This window comes from Chanodichthys erythropterus, chromosome 21 (assembly GCF_024489055.1).
Source record: "Chanodichthys erythropterus isolate Z2021 chromosome 21, ASM2448905v1, whole genome shotgun sequence".
In the NCBI taxonomy this organism is placed as follows: Eukaryota; Metazoa; Chordata; class Actinopteri; order Cypriniformes; family Xenocyprididae; genus Chanodichthys; species Chanodichthys erythropterus.
In genome coordinates this window covers 20,966,725-20,991,957 of record NC_090241.1, presented here as the reverse complement: position 1 = coordinate 20,991,957, position 25,233 = coordinate 20,966,725, and the positions used below count along the sequence as shown (strand labels likewise).

Here is a 25,233-nt window from a genome sequence, read left to right as displayed (position 1 = left end):
AAACTGTCTGCTGCCTCAGAAGTCTGCCTGAAATCAATTTCATGAGGTAGCTTCATGCACAAATGCTGACTTTTATAAGTCATTCTCTTATAAGATAGCGAGGCAGCAAGACAGCTACCTAGGTTTTCGGACGCAGCCAATATCTCCGTTCGCATTGAACTTTCAGTGCTGTAAATTTGCAGATACTGTTTATGCTCAAGCAGCAACATTACACACTAACTAAAGTTAAAAAAGTGAAATCATCAGCTTGCATTAGAACCCGCACCATCTAGAGTTTCATTCATGACAGAACTAATATATATATATATATATATATATATATATATATATATATATATATATATATATATATATATATATATATATATATATATAAAAATTAAATTCATATTTTGCAATTTATTTTGTCTCAAATTAGTTTTTTATTGAAAAACTACAATGAAAGCTACATTGCAATTCTAATAGTTCATTGCAGATTCATTACATCAGGAATAACTCTGAGGTAAGATAATTAAAGAGTGTTCTGTCAATTTATAATTTATAGTTATACAGTAAAAGAGAGAGGTCCGGAGACTTCAGCAGGTCAATTCTAGGTTAGCAAAGACAAATTAAGATATTGTCCATGTTCCTTTACATGAATCTTGTTTAAGGTTGTAGGAACTTTAGCATTGTATGTCTAACTTGATTAAAATCAGCCAGCACCTGTTTGTGCTGAAATGTACAACCAGGCTCACCACATGTTTCTGTTTCAGCCCACTCAGATTTCAGACAGTACATTAATACACTGCCTTCATGTTTCTCTTTTAATCTTACCATATTTCCATGCTGCAGGCTTCAACACCTACTGTAGCCATTTAGCATTGGAGCACAGATATTTATTCTATAGATTTATGATAGCATGTGTTTTTTTAGATCCCTGTAATACTTTCAATTTAGTGCTATGGAAATTTAGTAAGTTGTTTTTGCCCTCACTAGCATCTTCTCATATTATGTAGCACTGTTAGAAGTAAACAGTCACGTGTTTTTTATTTACAGTGCTGATGAGAATCTCAAAGTGCTGTAGATTTCATTTCTCAGCACTGTGGATAGTCTTGGTCCAAATCAAAGTATGAACCCCTGACCGTTTGACGTGCCTGGCCGCGCTCCAAATCACATTAATATTGATTAAAGTCCACAAACCCGCCTGTGTGCCTCTAAGCCTCATACAGGCGGCAGCACGGCTAGTTTTGGGCTTGCTGCCGTCATTGCACTGCCTGCATTGAGGAGCACAGAGATCTCTTTGAGCCATATGTTGGCCTGTTGGTAATCATTAGTGTCATCATCAAAGAAAGTCATCTTGTCAGCTTCCATCAAGAGGAAAAGGGTCAGTACGCTGTCTGTCTTCTTTGCTCTCTTTCTCCTTTATGTACCTCCTTTTTTTTCCAGAGAAGTATCAAAGTGTCAGTCTCGTCTTGGTGAGAGGTACCTGGTAAAGAGGGTGTGGGGTGAGAGTGTCCCTGGTGACATGTTGTGGCTGGGACTCTAATGAAACTCTTCCTTTAATGAACTCCAGAGCAGAGGTGCGTTTGGAGGTCTGGTGTCAATGCATAGACTGAAAGCTGAACTAGCCACAGCTGGTCTTGAGCTGGCCTTGTAGTGGGAAAGAGAGGAAATATGAGAGAAAGTGGGGAGAGGTATTGATGTCTAAAGGGCAAAAGGTCAATGAATAGACAGGGAAAAAGGGATTCACGTTCAGTTCACATTTATTTGTATAGCGATCTTCCAATACAGATTGTTTCAAAGCAGCTTTACAGAAAACTAGTGGTTTAGTGGTGAGAAAACAAGTAAAGATTTTTGAAAAATCTGTTCAAAAAGTCTCAGTCTCATTTTCATTGTGTAAAACTTATTCTGATGTCCTTATTTTATTCCAAACTTTTATCACTTTCAATATCTTCTTTTATGAAACACAAAAGAAGATATTTTTTTTTAAAATGTCTCCGTGCTTTATTGTCCATACAATGAAAGTCAAAGGTGTCCAGTGTTGTTTTGGGCCACGCTGACTGATATTGTAATTGCAGCTTGATATCTAATAATTGTGACTTAATTTTTTCATAATTGTGACTTCATAAATTACATTGTGATTTTTCTCTCATATTTGCTACTTAATATCTCACAAACATGCCTAAATATCTCAGAAATTAGACTTTATGTCAGGTAAATGTGTCTTAATACCTTACAGTTGTGACTTTATTTCTCACATATGTGACTTCATATCTCACAATTGTGACTTTAAATCTAACAAATGTGACTATTTCTGCTATATTTACCTTAATATCTTACAATTGTGACTTTATTTCTCAAAATCGTGACTTTGTCTCACAACTGCAGCTTAAAACATTTTTCAAAATATCTTTTATGTTCCACAGAAGAAAGAAAGTCATACAGGTCTTGAATGACATAAGGGTGAGTAAATGATGATAGATTTTCATCTTTGGCTGAACTAACCTTTTAAGAGTTTGACCATAATGGAGTCCCCTGAGCCCTTTATGGCAGAGGAGGTTGTTGGGTGGTTGTTTGTTTGATGAGGGCGGATTTGGCTTTGATTCAGTTATGTGAGGTTCATTCTACTTTATCTTTTGCAAACGGAAGTGCTTGAATAAGGTAAGCTGGTCTTGAAACAGCAGGTAGGGGCAGCGTCTACATACAGTCCTCTGTTGTGTCTTGCACGTCTCAGATGCTCACCACAGCTGCACGTCATGATTACTCACACTGAAGACCTTATTCATAGACTTTTTAATAAATGCAATATGTTTTCTTCCCCCTTTTCACTGCCCCTCACTTTTAACTTTGCCTTTTTTATGGGGACCACCTGGAAAGGAGGTAATCGAACACCATGGATGAGGAATGGGCCTGAACCTTGAAAGGAGAAACAATGGCCACTGTTGTTCTGGCCCAAATGTCAACCATCCTGTAGGAGAGAGGTCACAGCATCACTCGCTCGTGATGCTGTTGATGCTGGGATGTTGTCGAGAAGCACAGTAGGAAAAATTTAATAGACGAGAACAAAGTTTTAAGGGAGATAAATAACTCAACAACCAACATTTCCTGTGCTTCCTTGAAGCATTTTGAAGCAATTTGATTGACCACTGGTTGCTCTTTAAAGGGATGGTTCACCCAAAAAGTAAAATTCTGTCATCATTTACCCCACCTCATGTTGTTCCAAACCTGTATAAATTTCTTTGTTCTGCTGAACACAAACGAAGATATTTGACAGAATGTTTGTAACCCTGCATTGACTACTATAGTATTTTTTTCCCACTATGGTAGTCAATGATGGGCGAGATCTGCTTGGTTACAAACATTCTTCAAAATATCTTCCTTTGTGTACAGCAGAACAAAGAAATTTATACAGGTTTGGAACAACTTGAGGGTGAGTAAATGATGACAGAATTTTCATTTTTTGGTGAACTATCCCTTTAATAGCTCAGAATTTACTGGTGTTCTCAGGTTTGTTTCTCAAAATTCAAACAATTGCAGTTTTATTTCCCACAACTGTGACTTTATACCTCACAATTGTCACTTTATTTCTGATTTTAAACTTTATCGCTCAAATACTTGTTGTTTTATTTATTTTTTTAGTATCTCACAACTGTGACTTCATTTCATTCAGGCTTCCATTCACTGTAGCTTAAAGGTGAAGTATGTAAGATTTTTGTTGAAATACTTTCTCTTAAAGGTGCCCTAGAATGAAAAATTGAATTTATCTTGGCATAGTTAAATAACAAGAGTTCAGTACATGGAAATGACATACAGTGAGTCTGAAACACCATTGTTTTCTACTTCTTATATAAATCTCATTTGTTTAAAGACCTCCGAAGAACAGGCGAATCTCAACATAACACCGACTGTTACACAACAGTCGGGATCACAAATATCCCCAATATTTGCATATGCCAGCTCATGTTTAAGGCATTACACAAGGGCAGCCAGTATTAACTTCTGGATCTGTGCACAGCTGAATCAACAGACTAGGTAAGCAAGCAAGAACAATAGCAAAAAATGGCAGATGGAGCAATAATAACTGACATGATCCATGACATGATATTTTTAGTGATATTTGTTAATTGTCTTTCTAAATGTTTCATTAGCATGTTGTTAATGCACTGTTAAATGTGGTTAAAGTTACCATCGTTTCTTACTGTATTCACGGAGACAAGACTGTCGTTATTTTCATTTTTTAAACACCCAAAATAGGCAGTTAGAAAAATGAATTAAACAAAAATCTATGGGGTATTTTGAGCTGAAACTTCACAGACACATTCAGGGGACACCTTAGACTTATATTACATCTTTTGAAAAGACGTTTTACGGCATTTTTAAAGGTGCAATGTGTACATTTTAGTGGCATCTAACGATGAGTTTGCGAACTGCAACCAATGGCGCTCACCCCTTTCAGAGTAGCTACGGTGGCTGTCTGGCCGACACAAGACATAGAAGACGTCATCTGAAACAGCAGCGAGTAGCCAGTGAAACAATGAGGTTTATTCTTATTTCTAACAAAGAATGGCCTTTGCTTCTAATAAACCAAATGACTACTACTACTACTACTACTAGTTCTTGTGCATTCAATGTAGTGATGATGCAAGGTCTTTATACACCACTGAAAACAGTCATATATATTATATTGCTTTTCTGTCAATAGATACTCCCAATTTTACACATTGCACCTTTAAACTGTTCATTGACTACTACTAATGTCCCATTCATAGGTTTATCTACACCAAAAGTATAAACATTGAATTACTAAGGCACCATCAGAACTTTGGGAGCGGCCTGCTCAGATCCGTCAGTCTCTTTCCAGCTATATATGGCTACTGTAGCAGACTAAGCCATAGGGTGTTTATCCAGTGCGGGACTATGGCTGATGCGTTACATGAGAAAAGAAATTTAGCTTTAGGTTTACAGTAGTGCAAGCCAAAATTCGCTGCATTTAGACTTTCAGAGAATATACAAGTCATAAACATGTCAAAGTGGTTGGAGCACTGCGATGCTACACGCCATAATGGATGCTTCAATAACAGACAGCATCATGATGCACCCATTCAGAAAAACAAATGTTTAATATGATATGTCCAGTCTCAAACAGTCGATACATTGGATGGGTTTATTATAAGCGAGATGTGTTCGCTCTAGTCAATTGCTTACTCAGTTGCTTACTCGTGACACATAGCAACACAGCTAAACATATTCCTAATATGTTGGACCTTTCATTGAAAGTAGTACCTTGTGAACTTGAGACATGCCTGTTGGCGAAGGCATTTGCAAGGTTGTTTGAGAATATGCTTTGTTTTTGTAATTCCGCTAGGTGCCACTAGTGTACCACTTCACCTTTAACTGTTATTGCATAGTGCTTGCAATGATAAGGTCATATGTTTGATTCTTAAGGAATACATGTAATGAATCAAATGTGTAGTTTGAATGTTCTGTAATTTGTTCAATTACAGGCCTTGGAAATGACAACCCCCTACAGTTTATACCATTTCTGATTCTTGTCTTCAGTTATATGTCATTCTGTCATCACTAGTCTCTCTGAGAATGAGCTGCTTTCAGTTAAAGTGGTGCACATTAATCATGCTGGACGAGCTGCTAAGGTTATCCTTATCAAAATATCATTACTGTACTGTAAATAGACATGAGTTCTGTACTGTGATTTTTTTTTTCTTTCTTTTTTTTTTTTGCAGTTTAATGTAACACAATGCAGTTGCGCTACTGATTTCCCATGAAACGTCAGTGGAATTCTTTAATAGTAGGCGTTTGAACTGTACTTTTCTTCAAGGTTGTTTATAGCATCCACTTTTTTCTTCTTTGAAAAGATTAATATTATCATCACGGCCTTGTAATGCCTGTTTAACTTTCTCCCAGCTGTCCATAGTTTTTCTCAAAAAAAAAAAAAAAAAAATGAAATTTTAAAATTAGATGCTCAGCTTTTTTACAATTTCTGTTTTAACTGGCCTGCTGGTGGATCAAACTGATCTTAACAAAGTCCAGACCATTGTTCGCTCAAGGCTTGGCTGTTGGCGTATGGGTTCTGGAGACATCCCAGAAGCCTCAGCATTTTCTGAAGGAGCACATCCTAATGGGGGCCCCGTCCTTCTTTTGAGTAACGACTACCATAATACTTCTGAAAGCTATTCAAGTGTTTCAGTTTTAGAAAGCTCTCCATTTCAGCAAGGATTTAACAAAGGGCTCTCATAAATTCTGATCTGTAGTCTTCAATTGATGTTCTTCTGTTCAGTCTTGATGTGATATATTTGATTCTTTTTGAAGACCATGTCACTGTGGTGTGTTGTTATGGATATTAATTTAATTGTAAAGTTATGAAAGTAACTAGCAGATATTTGTATAGCGCTCTAAGTTGGCACACTGAGTTACGGAACTTGTAAAAGCAGCTCAGATTTACGGCAAGTTCATAGTCCTTAATGTTTTCTTTTTTTTTCCTTACAGACATTTTTAATCTAATGGGACACATTACCCTTAGAACTGGTCACTATATATCTATGGAAGGCAGTTTTCCACTTCAGAGTAAACAATAAAGGAACTGTAACTTTCATAATTGCAGCTTTATTTCTTTTGATAGCAACTATACATTATATGATTGTGATTTTATATCTAACCATTGTAATTTTATATCTCACAATGTGACATTATAACCTATTTTAGCTTTTAATTACCAATTTTATTTTGTATTCTGATGCTGAGACTTCCATGTGTATATTAATACAGCCCGGTAACTATTACTAGGCTGTCATAATCAGCATTTTAATTTAGTTTGTGTTAATGCCTATTTTCACAGCATTTTTATTCAACATTTATTCCACTGTATTCAAAATTATCTGCTGACCTGACCAAATAAGAACTTATTTTAGCTCGAAAACAACTTCAGAAAACTACTCACCATGTGAGCATATATAGGCTCAGTCGAGATCTAAATCTCTAGCTTGTTATGGAGCTCTTTTAACTAAGTGTTGATTGACTGAAGATTGGAGCTTTAATATGAGTCTCTTGGTATATGACCTTTAACCTGGCATACTCTGTGGCGGAGGAGCAGTCTGAAACTTGAGCCTGACCTTTCGTCAGAACTTCTTTTCCAGTCTGAGGGCAAGCAGTGTGGGTCAGCATACCTCCCCAGCACCCCATATGACGGCATATTAACCTCTACCACTCAATTACATCAGCAGACCACACCGTCCTGCCAGTGGACAGCCTGTTTATCTTTATTTTAATGGACCGTTAATATATGCCAGCTGATATTAGGTCATCACAGACAAAAATATTTGCATTTCAGTTAACCACAGCAAGGATGCGTGAAGGTTTGTTCTAAACATTTTTTTGACTATAAAACACAACTACACAACTATGAAAGTGTCATCTGAACATTTTGGAATAAAACTACCAAGAAAATATGTTGTGGGCTGTGAAATATATTCATAATAAACAAATACAGACACCTTGAACATTTCATTCATTAAAACAGTTTATTCACTATAGTTTAAATTAATCTTAATTATGTCAGATAACACTTAAGCAAATGTTCAGGCCAAAGTGTCTGAATAATTTTTGGTCCCAAATTTTTATCAATTTTACAATTTCACTGTATGAAGAATTTTTGGGTATAATATGTCACAGTTTACTTTATTTTGCTATCCTCACAATTCAAAGTACAATTTTATATTATTTTATACTTTTTATAGTTTATATTATGTATTCAGAGTACCCTCAGTCTCTCCCTCTTGCTATCTTCTACCATTTCCTTTTCTATCGACTTTCTGCCCTGCACCCTCTCTTCAAGATTTTCCATGAACAAAGTCTGGCAGCCAAAGCCTTTTGATTTTTTTTCCATGTGAGCTACAGCGGGCGCACTTTTAGATACACAACTGTAAATATGAATGAAAGCTCAGAAACGCTTTCTTTCTCTCTTCTTTTCACTGAGGGAATAAGTTATGTCTTATTCCCATTACTTTTAGAGGGACATGGGGCCTGTAAATTTGTTTTTATTGGGAGAGCATGAACTTTATTCCCAGGGCCCCTCTCAAATGGATAACCCCTTACCTGCAGCCCAAGTTCCTTTTCTGTTTTTAATGCATTTTACAGCCCTGGATATGCTAAAGTTATGAAATAATGTCTTAGTGAAGATAGTTTAATGATATATATAACATATAATGATTTGTTCTGTTGATATGGACAGAGATAAATAGGTCATGCATAAGGAAAGCAGAGACAGTTGTGTACAGTACGCTTATTTATTGATATTCCCCATCTTACATGGAGTCCCTGTGTTTTCCTACACCTGGAAGTTAGCCGTGAGTAAGGCATAATTACTCAAGGTTCCCCACTCTCTATAAAAACACACCGGCTGTGTTAAACATGCATGTTCTTGTCATTTAAACAGCAGTGTTTGCATTATGATCTATAGGCTTTGTCTTTGTAAATCACAAGGTGTGACAAATCGCAAGCACATATCAAAACATGGTGGAGAAGCTTTCTTGGATAAAGGTTGTTCTTTACTCTGCTTAGTGATTATATGAGTCATGTTGTCAGTTTAGTGGTGCTTTGCCAATTCTTTGAGCCAACACTGATTATAGCATGAACTTCAGTCGCTTTTTTGGCAGACAAATGTAGATTCACACAGAGAGCAATAACATATGAAGTAAATAACAGCGGTGTCAGGATTCAATTTTAAAAAAATTTCGCACAAGCAGATGCATTCACACCCAAATCTATTGAAACGCGCACACACTGAGTGCAAAATCAGAGTTCCACTTTAGTATTCAGCACAAAAACCTTTTATTCACTAATCACAGCAGTTTAACCAGGCACCATAAGCACTGAAATAGTACAGTCATTTAAATTAATTTAAAAAGTATTTATTTTATTTATTTTACTATCACCCATGAAACCCATGAAATCAGGTGGTAAACAGAATGTAATTTAAGAGAGAACTTTGCAACTTTTATTAATCATAAGAGAAGTAATTCATTAAAGTTGTAGTGTGTAAATTTTAGGAGCATCTAGCCTTGAGGTTGCGAATTGTTCAGTCCACCACTCACCCCTCCCTTTCGAAGCACACAGAGAAGCTATGGTGGCCGACACAGGACAAAGATGTGGTCATCTGAGACAGCAGAGAGTAGCCAGTCAAGCAATGCGGTTATTTCTTACTTCTAACAAAGAACGGTCTCTGCTTCTAATAAACCAGATGACTACTACTACTACTACTACTACTTCTTTGTGCATATTCAACATAGTGACTATGAAAGCTTCCTCTAAAAACAACAACAACATAGTGATGAAATGCTCTCTGTAGAGCAGTTTGTCCATTTAGGGCTACTGTAGAAACATGCCAGCGCAAAATGGTGACTTAAAGGGTTAGTTCACCCAAAAATGAAATTTCTGTCACTAAGTACTTACCCTCATGTCGTCCCAAACCTGTAAGACCTTAGTTTGTCTTCGGAATACAAATTAAGATATTTTTCAAAGAAATCCGAGGGTATCTGATCCACACATAGGCAGCAACGACATTACACCTTTTGACGTCCAGAAAAGACATTGTTAAAACGGGTGATGTGACTACAGTGGTTCAACCTTACTATTATGAAGCGATGAGAATACTTTTTATGCGTAAAAACAAAACAAAAATAACTTTATTTAACACATCCGTCTGTCCCTTGTCATACTGCTATGCTATTTTCGTTGCAGAGCTTCAATGCTTGCGTCAAAACGGTGGCTGAGTATTGGCCAATACTGAGCCCGCGTTCAGACATAAACACTGAAGTTCTGCAATGAAAATAGCGTGCATTCTCATCACTTCATAATATTAAGGTTGAACCACTGTAGTCATTGTCGCCGGTTTCAGATACCCTCCGATTTCATCAAAAATATCTTAATTTGTTTTCCGAAGACAAACGAAGGTCTTACAGGTTTGGGACGACATGAGGGTGAGTACTTAGTGACAGAAATGTAATTTTTGAGCGAACTAACCCTTTAACCTGTAAGGGGAACCCGCAGTGTATGTAGATAGAAAAGGCACATTCTAAAGTAATAAAAACATAACGGTTCATTATGTAAGGTCTTTATATACCACCGAAAACATATATATTATACTGCATTTCTGTCAATAGATCCTCCTAAAATGTACACACTGCACCTTTAAATGACTGAAAACAACATTCATTTTCATAAATATTGTGGTAGCCTGCTGTATCCACAATCAAGTACTCAGAACTGGTCTACATGGGGAATTGTGCCATGTAAATTGTCATTAGCACTAATTTTGTGGGTGTGTTTGCGCTGATACCTAGTTGGCATAAATCCTTTAGTGTATCAGATGCTGAAACAATGCAGACGACATGTGCAAATAAACAACACTATCAGCTGATGCAATTCAATCTTTGTTTACTCCCCCTAATCACTTGTTGTCACACCTCGTCTAGTCAGCTCTATTTGTTATTGAATGATCAGAACACATTGTGGCTCAGTGAATAGAAAAACAAACATGGACTATTTTGCACCATGTACATTGTCACCTCCTGCCCTAATGGGCTCCTAACAGCTTGACCTTTCTGCCCTCTTTTGTTTAGAAAATCACTCAACTGCACATTGTATAAGCAAATCATCTGTGGGGGTGATAATACACCCGTACAGACAATCTCCAGATTATTTGTTTCAACAACAGCAGTCACACCCAGTGGACATGGACCTTTAAATTTAGAAATTGGAACCCGAGCCTCGGCGTTACTCTCAGGGGATGTGACAGGGTCAGTGTAGAGTGAAGAGATGGGGCAGATAATCTTCTGGGTTCCTGTAGGATAAAGCACAGATCAGATCATAGATTTAATTGCTCAGCTAATCGGGCTTCTGTCAGATGTTGATGGATGTCTGGATACCACCATTTTAATAGTCAAAACCAGTGACATTTTATGATGCTTAATGGAAATTTTGAAAAAACAGAAAAAATTAAGATTGAAGATTCATTGATTTGTGTCATTTATGTACACATACTGTTTAACAGCCTGAGTGAGCTGTACACAGTCCATCTCCTTGCCAGAGCATTTAACAGCAGCATTCAAGTAAGAAATGTATTCTTATTAAAGCTACTAAAGTTATTCACTTAAAGGTGCCATCGAACGTTTTTTTTACAAGATGTAATTTAAGTCTAAGGTGTCCCCTGAATGTGTCTGTGAAGTTTCAGCTCAAAATACCCCATAGATTTTTTTTAATTCATTTTTTTAGCTGCCTATTTTGGGGCATAATTAGAAATGCGCCGATTCAGGTTGCGGCCCCTTTAAATGCTCACGCTGCCCGCCCACGGAGCTTGTGCTTGCCTTAAACAGTGCATAAACAAAGTTTACACTGCTAATATAACCCTCAAAATGGATCTTTACAAAGTGTTCGTCATGCATACTGCATGCATGCGTCGGATTATGTGAGTATTGCATTTATTTGGATGTTTACATTTGATTCTGAATGAATTTGAGGCTGTGCTCCGTGGCTAACGGCTAATGCTACACTGTTGGAGAGATTTATAAAGAATGAAGTTGTGTTTATGAATTATACAGACTGCAAGTGTTTAATAATGAAAATAACGACGGCTCTTGTCTCTGTGAATACAGTAATAAATGATGTTAACTTTAACCACATTTAACAGTACATTAGCAACATGCTAACGAAACATTTAGAAAGACAGTTTACAAATACCACTAAAAATATCATGTTATCATGGATCATGTCAGTTATTATTGCTCCATCTGCAGTGAGTGATTTTCTGTTTTTCTTTTGTTGCTTGGTTCATATTAGCATATATAGCAGTAGGTACTGTATATTATGCAGCTTTCACTTTATTACACAGATCTAATATACTGTACACATGCGATTTCTTTCCCTGCTGTTTACGTTCACAGACATAACTGACTGTTTGTGAACTTTGGGTTTTTGACATAACCTTGTGTGTATTTGACAGTTTAAGTGCAATAAGATGTGAAAGAGAAAACAGTTTAATCCTCACAGGACGCACCATATGACAGGCAGCTTTCTGTGCGCGTGCTTCAGATGTGTGCGCTCAGAAAACCGTATGTCAGAAGTTTAAACTGTTACGGCTTTAAAACACATGCAAATAATAACTTTTATGAAGAGGAAGAACTGCAATGCCATGTGAACCTGACCACGATAGAGATGTTAATCAAAATCAAGCATATGTTTTGTTTTTTGCACAGTATTCAGGGCATGAGTTCTACAGGTTCCGCTCTCTTCTGGAAAGCGGGTGGGGAGCAGCAGCTCATTTGCATATAAAGATACATTCACAAAACCAGCATGTTTTTGCTTCCACTCAAAAATAAGCATTTACAACATCAAATAATACATTTTTTGTGGGGTATTTTGAGCTGAAACTTCACAGACACATTCTGGGGACACCAGAGACTTAATACGTCCCCTTTAAAAAGTGGAGAAAAAAAAATGGCATGGACCTTTCAAATTGTTTCATTATATCATTTTCAAATTGTTCAGTTATTCCTAAATAAGAACAGTGAGTGTTTCTCCCTTTTTTCTTGTTTATATTATTTATGATGATGATTGTTATTATTAGATAGTTATTGTAATTATTATTATTATTATTATTATTATTATTATCAGTATTGATGTTAATATATTTGTAATATTATTATAATGACATTTTTGTCAACATTCATTTTTTATGACTGACTGTCAGCATTTGGATTTTTTACTCTTTGCTCAGATCACGTGCCTAGACTTTGACTATAGTTTGCATGCCCTGATTCTCTCTTTCTGGGAGATCTCAGGGGTCACAGGGTTGTGTCCTTTGCTTCTGTAATAGAGGCTGCTATTGTGGTAGTGTAACATGAGGACTCTTTCCTCTTTTTCTTCGTGGCTCCTAATGAGAGTCCCTTGGTGGCTGTCTTTCCCTTCCTCCCGAGATGCAGTCACGGACCACAGGCCCCCCGTATCAGGGACAAACCAGTCCACTGTTACCCATATTCTCCCCATTGTTAAATATATTGCCACTGACCCAGGTCAAACTTTATCTGAGGAGAATACCTGACTGTCAATTGTATATTCTCTTTTCAAAACTCTTTCTCATGGCTTATTTCATGCAGAGTACAAGTCTAGTCCTTTATAATCCATTAGATTTTATGTGTCCTACACTTGGCATGCAGAACAGCCTCAAAAACCTCAAAGATTGTGTGTGTGCAGATACATAGCCAATGAAACACTCAGTTTTACAAACTCAAACACTACTCTGGAATGCCCTCATACTTACTGTAACAACAAAGTTAAGATGTTTTGGAAAGTGTTTTATCAAAACAGCATAATATGGACATTAGCATTCTGCATGAAATGGCAAGCCCACAGTCATTGAGAAGAGGAATGCAAGCACCATCATTGCTTTCATGGTACACATAGTATTTGAGATGAAAATATTCAGTATTAGGAACTCCAGAGGTGCATGTAATAACTTTAAATGAGCACATAAAGAATGAGATGAATTTGGATGAGATCTGAAACTCTTAAGTACATGCATCGCAGTGGAGCCCATAAAATATTAAAGAGAGATGATCTAACACGAGAGTGTAGGAGGGATCCTTTAGTCATGGAAAACAGTGTGAGCATGTTTAGGGACAAATCTTTGAAAAATATATTGTGCTTCACATATATAAGTAGGTAGAGAGCAGTATGTTAATTCAACTACACATGAATTTTCAACACTATTATACAAGAGTCTTAGCGTAGATTATGACTTAAAGTTGATTTTCATAGTTTTATTATAAATGTGCTTGATGGTATGAAGAGAAGTACATGGTTTTACATGATCTTTCCAGTCCTTTTGTTTAAATTTCATAAAGATGAATCCATGATTTCCATTTGTATGTCAGGAACCAAACATTGTAGTGTACAAAAGACTGATGAAAATCATGCTGACTTGTGGACCAGTTTTACTCTACCATTTAAGAATTTCCATCATGTTTCCAGAGCTGAAAATCACATGTTTTCCATGATCGTGGGAGACCTGTAAGTGAGTTTATCTACAATTAGTTTTCTTAATGTAGGCCAGTGAGTCTCTTGATCTTATAATGGACTAAGTGGAAATATCTGTTCATAAAATCAGCTTCAAAATCACATTTCTGCACAGCATGGCTTTGAGATCCCAAACAGAGTATCTCACTGTCCATCCTGATCAACTGATCAACCTCCCTGCTACTTAACTCCCTTTTAAGTAAAGCGGCATATGAAGGGCTTAACATTAACTTTTTTGCTCACCAGCCACTTAGCATTTTCTCTGGCCACAATTTTGACATCGATAACATGGGGAAAAACTGATATATACAGATATTTTTATTATCTCATAATTTGGCAGCAGGTATATTAGGCTGCTGTCACTTTAAGACCTGACAGGCAGATCCATTATAGCGTTACACATGCATTACAATATAACTGACTATGTTTACCGACTGTGTTTACGTGAATACTCGCCAAGATCACCATTTTTGACATTATTTTGTGTGTAATTGACTGTTTAAGCACTATAAGCAGCAAAAAATAACTCAATTTAGTACTGAGAGGTGGCTTTATGCTCTCGCACTTTCGGTGTGAGCTGAAAATCTGGTAAAATTATGTGCAATCCCACACCGAAATCAAGCTCTGTAACATCAACAATATTCATCCGGAGCAAATGAAAGGAGTGAGTGAGGGGAGGCGGGTTTGTATCAACTCGCTGTCGTGTATCTATTCTGTGGTAAATTATATTTTAGTATTGAGATGTATGTTTTTGACAACAATTCTCTTTGTTTATCATTTCGGATGACATTTTAAATGACTACAGCTGAAAAATTTATATTTAGGCTATATATAAATTTAACATGCCAAAGTGGATAGTAGTGGCACATGCCACTTCTGCAATCAACCCACCATTTGGCGGGTGCTAATGTCAAGCCCTGGGCATATGGCACAAGAGCAAAAAAAAGTTTAGTAAACATATTAAGGAAGTGTTTTTGACTCTTTAATGGATGCAGAAGGAGGGAGAATTGCTAAAAAAAAAAGGCTTCAAGACCAGCCAGATTGGAGGTGGTTTCCGGAGGGGAATATCTTGATACGTTTATTGGACTCCCGGGCACGTATACAATAACACTGATGACACAAATCCATTCTCCTTACCGTGTTAGTACGCAGCACTGACATCTTCATGAGCTTAGCTTCTTAACAAGGCTCAATGCTTTAAATCACACCTTTGTTTGGACCAGGATATTAATTTTAAGTCATCTCCTGTTGTTTGTCACCATAGATGCTGAAGGGCCTAAAAACCAGAGACTACCTGGGATTTTTTCCTCCATTTATCATCCTCAAATCGTGCTGATAACATTATCAGGCTTTACACTAACTTGTGGAGTTCACGTCTATGGAGCTCCACTATACCTCATGTCCTGATTTTGCAGAGTTAGACGTGTTCCTGGGTCAGCATATTTTGTTGATACTGGAACAACATTCCTGTCCGAAAAATTAATCCTAACCATATCCCTAGCCCGAAACCTAACCCCATAAGTTATCCCTAAAATCAGAGGGAAATGATAGGTCAATAACACTGATGTAGAAACACCAAACTCTAGTTGAAAGTCTAAACTTGACATAATCTGTAAACTTAAACTGATTGGTTGATTGAAATGTTGATCCAAAAGATGTTGATCCAGGAGCATGTTGAACTTGGTAAAATCAGGTTCTGCAAAAAGTAAACATTTTTAATGTCATAATTATGACTTAATATCTCATAATTTCGACTTTTCATGTCATAAATTTGACTTTTTATCTCATATTTTTTACTTTATGTATGTTTCTGTCATAATTTTGACTTCATCTCATTATTTTGACTTTTCATCTCATAATTATGACTTTGTGTCTCTTTATGTTGCGGAAATTGGCTTACAGTAAAATACAGTAAAACAAAAGGGGACATGAATAATAATAACACTCAAATTCTTGTTGAAACTTTCATTACAAATGAATAAATACAGTTTAGTACATAATTTGTAATAAATAAATGAATAATTAATACATAAATAATTTTTGTTTGTTTGTAATGAATAATTTATTAAATCGGAAAGATGCAAAATAAAAGCCTTTTCCTCTGTTTTCCAGAGTTATGAGCCCTTTTGTATAATTGTTTGCGGATGGTTTTGGCTACACACCCTCAAGAATAGCACACCCTGAAGGATTAAACATCCATCTTGGTAATGTTTAATGTGCATCTTTCACAGGTTGATTTCTCTGCTACTCAGCACACAGGGGAGCATTTTTAGACTCCTCACTCCTTCCTGTCTTGACTCAATAGGTTTAGCAGGAGAGTTTGAGAATCCTGTAGGAATTCCACCATGTGTTGGATCTGAAGAACATGTTGAAAAGCATATCATGAACTTTCTCTTGTTCTCTTGTTCTTGTTACATCACTGCCACGGGTCAGTTAACAGTTTGTGTTGCAGCTCACACTTTTCCTTTAATTATCATTCGCTTCCATTTCCCGCTGATACGTAAAGAAATGCCCTGAACTTTCTTCTGTTTATACAAACAAACCGCACACTTAGTAAGAAACACATTCACTCCGACGTGTGACAAGAGGAGTGTGTTCATGCATATGTGCGTGTGTACAACAGGAAAACAGAATGAGAGAATGTAAGCGAAAGAAACTAAAGTTATGCAAAAATAGGTTGCTATTCTCCACAACAACTGTTCCTCCATGTCATTTAACTTTCTGTGGGTGGCCACAGTATTCTCCTGTGACGCACATGCTGGAGAGCTGTGAAGCTTTTCCAGTGTCTGTCACTGTTTTTGAATTTTAGATTGAACTTAAATGATACTTGACAATACTACCGACCACAAAGATTTGAACAATAATATATAAGTTATATATAAACACAAAATTGAATTCATTTTATTTCCATTCATTCGATAGCTGAATGCTACTGCAATATGAAGTCGGGTGACAAAAATGTAATGTACTACGGTTTAAAACACTTATATAATAATATGTAAGACCATTAGAGAATGCCTCTTCTTTCACATACTATTTTTAAAGAATAGTGGGCAGTATACAGTATATAACATCCAGTGTTCAATAAATAGTAAGCTTGTATTTCATTTCAAACATAGCCAGATTGAGTGCTAATATCTGGATTGACATTTGCTCCTCAGACACTCCTTTGACTTTTGACCTCTGACCTTTCACATGCCTGCTTTTCATTAACACCACCAACCATTTTAATTGATTCCGTTTATTTGAACTGTTCATAACCTGATCATTGTTTTCTCTCATTTTATCTTACATGTTATTAAGTCAAATTGTTTTGGTTTACCACACTGCAAATCACTGGAGTCCAGCAGTGACTCAGTCTTTGCCTCCTTCTCATAGTGTATATATGGATGACATACGCTTTTGAGAGAACCACTCGTTCATATGGTTTAAATTACAGGGTATGACATGCAGACACAGAACAAAACGTCTTTTTTATTATTTATGAAATGTTGAATGGTTTAAATGATATATCCAGGTCTGTATTATATTCCATTTGAATGTATTTTTCATATGTTGGGTTTGTATTGTATAGGCTGAATAAATATGCCAAATTTGGTTCTGTGGAATTGCATTTGTGTGATCCAGTGGTGCTTATTGCCCTCTAGTGTTTGGAGTTAGAATTACAGCCTTATAGGAATCCCCGCTGCCAAAATAAATAAATAAACTACAATGCTGATTTTTTTTTAAGGCCTGGTAAACTGACTGACCATAATTAACATGAACCTTTTATTTTATTTTGTTTTTAGAGAGGATTTTGACGAGGAAGGTTTCTGCCAGCCGTACAGAGGGATCGCTTGTGCTCGCTTCATAGGAAACAGGAGTATCTTCGTAGACTCGCTGCAGATGCAGGGCGAGATTGAGACCCAAATCACAGGTAGTTCTTACACAAGTCATTTCAAAACCACTCTATTGTACAGACTTCAACTGAAACACCTATGATTAAATCAGTCTGAAGCCTTAGATAAGACAACTTTACTCAGCTAGCTTGTTTTTTTTTTTTTTTTTTTTTACATTTACTATGATACTATCATGGTATTCTTTAAATTACCATGTAAATTCCATGCTACGTAAATATAGTAATCATTCAGTACCATCTTATACATGAGCCATCCATGGAATTATATCTGATACCATTACTGTACTACAGTACCGCCCACCTTACAGTTTTAAGAGAGTTTTAGGTTGTTTTTTCCATGGCTAAATCTTGGTATCATGCACATATGGGCTGGCCTAAGCCTGGTTTCGGTTTTAAATTTGAATTGTTTTTTGTTTTCTGTGAGAAAGGTTTCAATTGTAGCCATTTTAGAAAAACCAAGCATTCACTGTGGTTACCTCTCATGAGTGAGCAGTCAATTTGTTTTTAAATCACAAAACTTCTTGCGAAACCACAACAATTCATTGAAGCTTTTGTCTCTTTGTTGTTTGTGTGTAAGATATAATTTCCCTCGAATACACTAGGCCGTTACAAAGCTTGTTGGAGACCACAATGGCTCATTCCGGTTTTAAACTCTGGAGGTAACCACTGTATAAAAGACTTATTTCTGTTTTTTCCAGCGGCGTTCACTATGATTGGCACCTCCAATCACCTGTCAGATCGCTGCTCCCAGTTCGCTATCCCCTCCCTGTGCCATTTTGCCTTCCCGACATGTGACCGCAGCTCTGGCATGGAGAAACCACGGGATTTATGCAAGGACGAGTGTGAGATTCTGGAGAACGACTTGTGTAAGACTGAGTACATCATCGCTCGCTCCAACCCTCTCATCCTCAAACGTCTCAAACTGCCCAACTGTGAAGACCTGGCCGCTTCGGACAGCCCAGAGGCTGCCAACTGCATAAGAATAGGCATTCCAATAGCTGAAACCATAAATAAAAGTAAGTCTTTTTATTAAAAATAATTATTAATTTTTTTTCTGATTTTATAGAAAATTAAATTCTCTTTGTTTCTCCTATTTTAGGCCACAAATGTTATAACAACAGTGGTTCAGACTACCGTGGCACAGTCAGCGTGACTAAATCTGGTCGACAGTGTCAACCGTGGAACTCACAGTATCCCCACAGCCACACCTTCCTGGCCATGCGTTACCCAGAGCTCAATGGGGGACATTCCTATTGTCGCAACCCCGGCAACAAGCACGACGCTCCCTGGTGCTTCACCCTAGATGAGAGTGTGCGCATGGAGCTATGTGACATTCCTCCATGTGGTGAGACGCCCTGCTCATATTGACATACTACCCTCATACTATTTCCACAGTATAGAGTATGCATGCTTTGTGCAGTATGAGTTTTTACTGAAGGTACTGCTGAATTTGATAAAATACTCTAACTCAAAATGCAATGTAGTGTTATTTTAGTATTTATAGGCCTAAATACTAAAGTTTTCACCTGTTACCTGTTAAGTTTTTAAGTTTTCTAAGGTTTATATTTCAGCTTTATTTCAGTTACCAATTTTTTTTTTTTTAAATAATTTTAGTTTTAGGGTGCTTTCACACTTGGTTCAGTTACCTGGTCCAAACCAGTGTTCACTTTATGTTATTTGGGTCCGAACTGTTGCATCATCAAAGCAGCAGCTGTTTACCCTTGTTGCTTGGTAACGATGACAGGATAAGGCGGGAAAACGCATACACTGTAAACCCGAATAAGTTGGGCTAACTCAAAAAATTTGAGGTAATCATGAGTTACAGTATGATGTTCCCAATTTTAAGTAAGCAGAACTATCAAGTTTTGAGTTTGTAGTACTCATGCATGTTAATTGCTCCTAACTTGAAGTACTGAGTTAGCTATCTCATACATTTTGATAGCAATTAACATAAAATATTTAGTTAATTAACTTTTTATTTTGAGTTTTTGCAAATCAAATGAGTTATTTGTTTCACTGTAAAAAAACATTATATAACACTTCATTTTAGCATTTATTCTCCCTTTCGAGTTCCATGGGCAAAGCATGCTTGAAAATAGAAATCACAGTCCAGTTTCAGTTAAACTTGTTATTCTAAATTAAAAGAAATGAGTTCATACAACTCAAAACACTGAAACAGTTCAGTTTACTTGAAATATGTCAGTGCTGTGAACTCAGATAAAGTTCTAAATACACATAGTAGTTAATTTAACTGAACTAATTTGTTCAATTTAATTTTGTCGTACTCAAACCAATTAAGTATTTTGAGCATTATGGTTTACAGTGTACCATTGTTTACCTCACTTTTATATTTTGGTTTTGTTTCCAAAGCATCAGCAAACAACAGCATTTGTGTCTATCTGCTGCAAATGTACTGCAAATTTTCTAAAGAAAATGGGAGTCCATTTCTTCTGAAGGCGAGCAGAAATTATATATACATTCTCTCTGCTTGCAGTGCATCAGTCACGCTTGTCAGTAAAATGAGTGGGTGATTATACATCATCAATAGCGGTTCACTGCCGTGACACCCCTACAATGGGGTTCATATATTAGCAGTGAACCGTACAGGACTTCACATGAACCGTACCCTTTTTGACTTAGGTCAACAATAACAACAATGCAATGCACTTGACTTTGCACTCCTATTTCAAGTAATGTTGTAATGAGAATAGTAAATGTGACTAGAAGTAATATGAGCTACAGTTTTTACATCTGTTTCGTGACTAATTATTTCATAATGACTGCCAAAAGTTAAAATATTCTTACACAAAATTTGGTTAAAATTCAAAATAACTCGGATATGATAACTGGGTGTCACTCACTGCATGTAATGAGATCAAAGATTACATAAAGTGTTTTACGTATTATTTTGAAAATTAGTATGCAGTGTATGGTATAGTTAGTGGTATGCTAGTATTCCGTTCTGAATATAGCCATTCTTGGGTAATCTGTGGTTTGTTTTACTCCGAAACACATATTTTTAATGTTGTCGAAACAGAATTATCATATTTAGTTCATTTTTGTGTATATTGATTGTCCTCAGATTTGCCAAAGCATGGCAGCAGCAGTATGGGGATCCTGTACATCCTGGTACCAAGCGTGGCTATACCACTGGCCATCGCCCTGCTGTTCTTCTTCATTTGTGTGTGCCGGAACAACCAGAAAGCCTCACGTCCACCAGCGCCACGTCAGCCCAAACCCGTCCGTGGCCAAAACGTCGAAATGTCCATGCTCACGGCCTACAAACCAAAGGTGAGATGTTACTGCTAATAGACCAGTGGATTTCAGCACAAAAATCCGCAACTTATTCACGCGTTAAATAATTGGCCTAATTCCTTCAGTGAATCGGGTGCTAAAACAACACATCTGCATGTGCAAATAAACAACTCTATCAGTGCTCCTATTTAAATTTGTATTCTTATATCTTTTGTCCATTGGAAGGCATTCTCATAATGTTTGAATTAGTGTGCATTCCTGGGTGATGGGGTGGGGTTAAGGGGGCTGCACAAACAGGAGGCAAAATGGTAGTAGGGATGAGCATATGGAGGCAATCTCTTCCAGGCCTGGAGAGGAATCTAAATATAATCATATTGTTATCATTACGTTTGGATCATTCAAAGCGGATACAAATGAGATTTCTGCTTGAAAATTGTTTTTCCCTGCTTTTTCATCAAACTGACATCTTAACACACAAATATTTTGAAGAGATGATGCTAGTTCGATTCAGTTCCAGTATAATCAGACCTTTTGACACCCTGAAGTGCTGTTTGTATCTATAACACATTGAGACCTCTCTTCTACAGTCTCAGCTGCAGGCCAAAGTTCAGACTAAGGTCATACAAAGGTCACCACTCACTCAAGTAATATCCAAAACAGGGATGAGACGTGTTTAGCCTCAGGCAGAGTTGACGCTAACACAAAACAGCTGCGTCTTTCAAAAAAGAAACTCCGATCTTTTATTTGACACTGTTAATTTGTAGCTGTGACCTTTTGTCAATTTTTTATTTCCTATTTCACAATCCAGAATCTTGTCCATACCAATCAGACAGCATTATGCATGTTACTTGTATCTATATCACGCATATAGGGAATAAAACAGTATAGAATCATAGTGACTATCATTTAAGTGGGTAAGACTGCATCTGCCAAGTACATAAATGTACATGACAATCAGAATATTTTAAGAGCAAACAGAGATTTTAGGCATTTCTGTGGTCAGTGGTTGAGGTTGTAACCTCTTGTTTTTCAGCAAAAGAGCAAAAGCTGTAAAAATAAGGCTACAACTGTTAAAAACAGCTGTCATGATATTATACCTTTCACTCAAATTGTTTAATATATATATATATATATATATATATATATATATATATATATATATATATATATATATATATATATACAGTCCATATACAGTCCATATACAGTCCAAAAGTTTGGAACCACTAAGATTTTTTTATGTTTTTAAAAGAAGTTTTGTCTGCTCACCAAGGCTACATTTATTTAATTAATAATACAGTAAAAACAGTAATATTGTGAAATATTATTACACTTTACAATAACTGTTTTCTATTTGAATATATTTCACAAAGTAATTTATGGCTGTGATGGCAAAGCTGAATTTTCAGCATCATTACTCCAGTCTTCAGTGTCACATGATCCTTCAGAAATAATTCTAATATGCTGATCTGCTGCTCAAGAAACATTTAATGTGTACAATTGTACAAAATATTTGTGTACAATATTTTTTTTCAGGATTATTTGATGAATAGAAAGTTCAAAAGAACAGTGTTTATCTGAAATCTAATCTTTTGTAACATTATAAATGTCTTTACTGCCACTTTTGATTGATTTAATGCATCCTTGCTGAATAAAAGTATTCATTTCTTTAATTTCTTTAAAAAAAAAAAAAAAAATTCTTACTGACCCCAAACTTTTGAACGCTAGTGTATAATGCTACAGAAGCTTTGTATTTCAGATAAATGCTGTTCTTTTGAACTTTCTATTCATCAAGGAATCCTGGAAAAAAAAGTACACAACTGTTTTCAACATTGAAAATAATCATAAATGTTTCTTGAGCAGCAAATCAGCATATTAGAATGATTTCTGAAGGATCATGTGACACTGAAGACTGGAGTAACGATGCTGAAAATTCAGCTTTGCATCACAGGAATAAATTACTTTGTCAAATATATTTAAATAGTACAAAGTTATTTTAAATTGTAATAATATTTCACAATATTACTGTTTTTTACTGTATTTTTAATTAAATAAATGTAGCCTTGGTGAGCAGACGAAACTTCTTTTAAAAACATAAAAAATCTTGGTTGTTCCAAACTTTTGGACTGAACTGTATATATATATATAATATAGTCTTGTGTATGTATATATATATATATATATATATATATATATATATATATATCTATAGTCCAGTCTTCAGTGTCACATGATATGCAATAACAAATTTGCCACCCCAGACTTACCTTTCTATTTCCTTCTGTTCTCTAGAGCAAAGCCAAAGAGCTTCCTCTGTCTGCAGTGCGCTTCATGGAGGAATTGGGCGAGAGTGCCTTTGGTAAGATCTACAAAGGTCACCTGTACCTGCCAGGCATGGAGCACGCTCAGCTGGTGGCCATAAAAACACTGAAGGACATCTCAAGTGCACAACACTGGGGGGATTTCCAGCAGGAAGCATCTGTCCTTGCAGAACTTCATCATCCCAATGTGGTTTGTCTTCTGGGTGTCGTGACCCAGGAACAGCCTGTCTGCATGCTCTTTGAGTTCCTGGCCCAAGGCGACCTCCACGAATTCCTCATCATGCGCTCTCCCCATTCGGATGTGGGCTGCAGCAGCGACGAAGATGGTACCGTCAAGTCCAGCCTCGACCATGCAGACTTTCTGCACCTGGCCATTCAGGTTGCTGCCGGGATGGAGTACCTCGCCAGCCATTTTTTCGTCCACAAAGACCTGGCAGCAAGAAACATCCTGGTCGGTGAGCAGCTTCACATCAAGATTTCCGATCTTGGCTTGTCAAGAGAAATCTACGCTTCTGATTATTACAGAGTCCAACCCAAAACGCTCCTTCCTATTCGCTGGATGCCACCAGAGGCCATCGTTTATGGGAAATACACCACAGACTCTGACATTTGGGCATTCGGTGTGGTTCTGTGGGAGATCTTCAGCTTCGGCCTGCAGCCCTATTATGGTTTCAGCAACCAGGAAGTGATAGAGATGGTGCGGAAGAGGCAGCTGCTACCCTGCCCGGAGGATTGCCCTCCTCGGATGTACGCGCTGATGACGGAGTGCTGGCAGGAGGGTCCCGCTCGCAGGCCGAGATTTAAAGACATACACAGCCGACTGCGTGCTTGGGAGGGTCTGTCCTCCCACGCCAGCTCCAGCACACCATCTGGAGGCAACGCCACCACCCAGACTACCTCTCTGAGTGCCAGCCCCGTCAGTAACCTCAGCAGCCCGCGCTACGCCGGTTACATCTACGGAGCTCCGCAGACCCTCCCGACGGGACAAATTGCAGGCTTCATGGCGGCGCCGATGTCACAGAACCAGCGTTTTATACCTGTGAACGGATACCCTATCCCACCTGGTTATGCTGCTTTCCCCGCAGCCCATTTCACCACATCTCAGGGCCCTCCGCAGGTGGTGCAGCACTGCCCTCCGCCGAAGAGCCGGTCGCCCAGCAGCGCCAGCGGCTCGACCAGCACGGGTCACGTGACCAGTGTCCCCTCCACAGGCTCCAATCATGACGCCAACACACCCTTGCTTTCTCATTGTGTCACTCTGACACCCATGACAGCAGTGCCGGGTGGCACAATGCAAGTTTTTGGACATATGGCACAGAAGGCCATGCAAATAGACCCAAGTCAGGCAGCACTGCTCGCTGACACTAACAGACTGATGTACAGTGATTCCATCATTACTGCCGATTTGTGAATACATGATGTTTTGTCCTGTATATTGATAATTATTGATATTTTAATGTTTTTTTTTCTTCCTTGTAAATATGAAATAGCCTGAACAGAATGCGAAAGTTTATATTTTAATGTTGTTTTATAAATGTGTCTTGTATATTCACATATTCTCTGTGAAGCTTCATGCCACTTTTTTCGGCTCAGTAGGACTAAACGTCGCAGAACAGCCTTAAAATGTCCTTCTTTTTTTTTTTTTAACCTGAACTTTGAAATTATGCCCTTTCAATGTTATTTTTGACAAAACTG

At 37.3% G+C, this 25,233-nt stretch overlaps 1 protein-coding gene across 1 annotated transcript in view; it reads left to right on the top strand.

The window, feature by feature from the left end:
* The window catches only part of ror1 (receptor tyrosine kinase-like orphan receptor 1), a 134,569-nt gene extending 109,620 nt beyond the window's left edge, over window positions 1–24,949 (top strand). The window contains exons 5-9 of the mRNA XM_067374106.1: window positions 17,853–17,980; window positions 18,661–18,978; window positions 19,062–19,307; window positions 21,045–21,253; window positions 23,510–24,949. Of these exons, the coding sequence (XP_067230207.1) occupies window positions 17,853–17,980; window positions 18,661–18,978; window positions 19,062–19,307; window positions 21,045–21,253; window positions 23,510–24,949 (2,341 nt within the window). The remainder of the gene's footprint in view (window positions 1–17,852; window positions 17,981–18,660; window positions 18,979–19,061; window positions 19,308–21,044; window positions 21,254–23,509) is intronic.
* The last annotated feature ends 284 nt before the right edge of the window (window positions 24,950–25,233 follow it).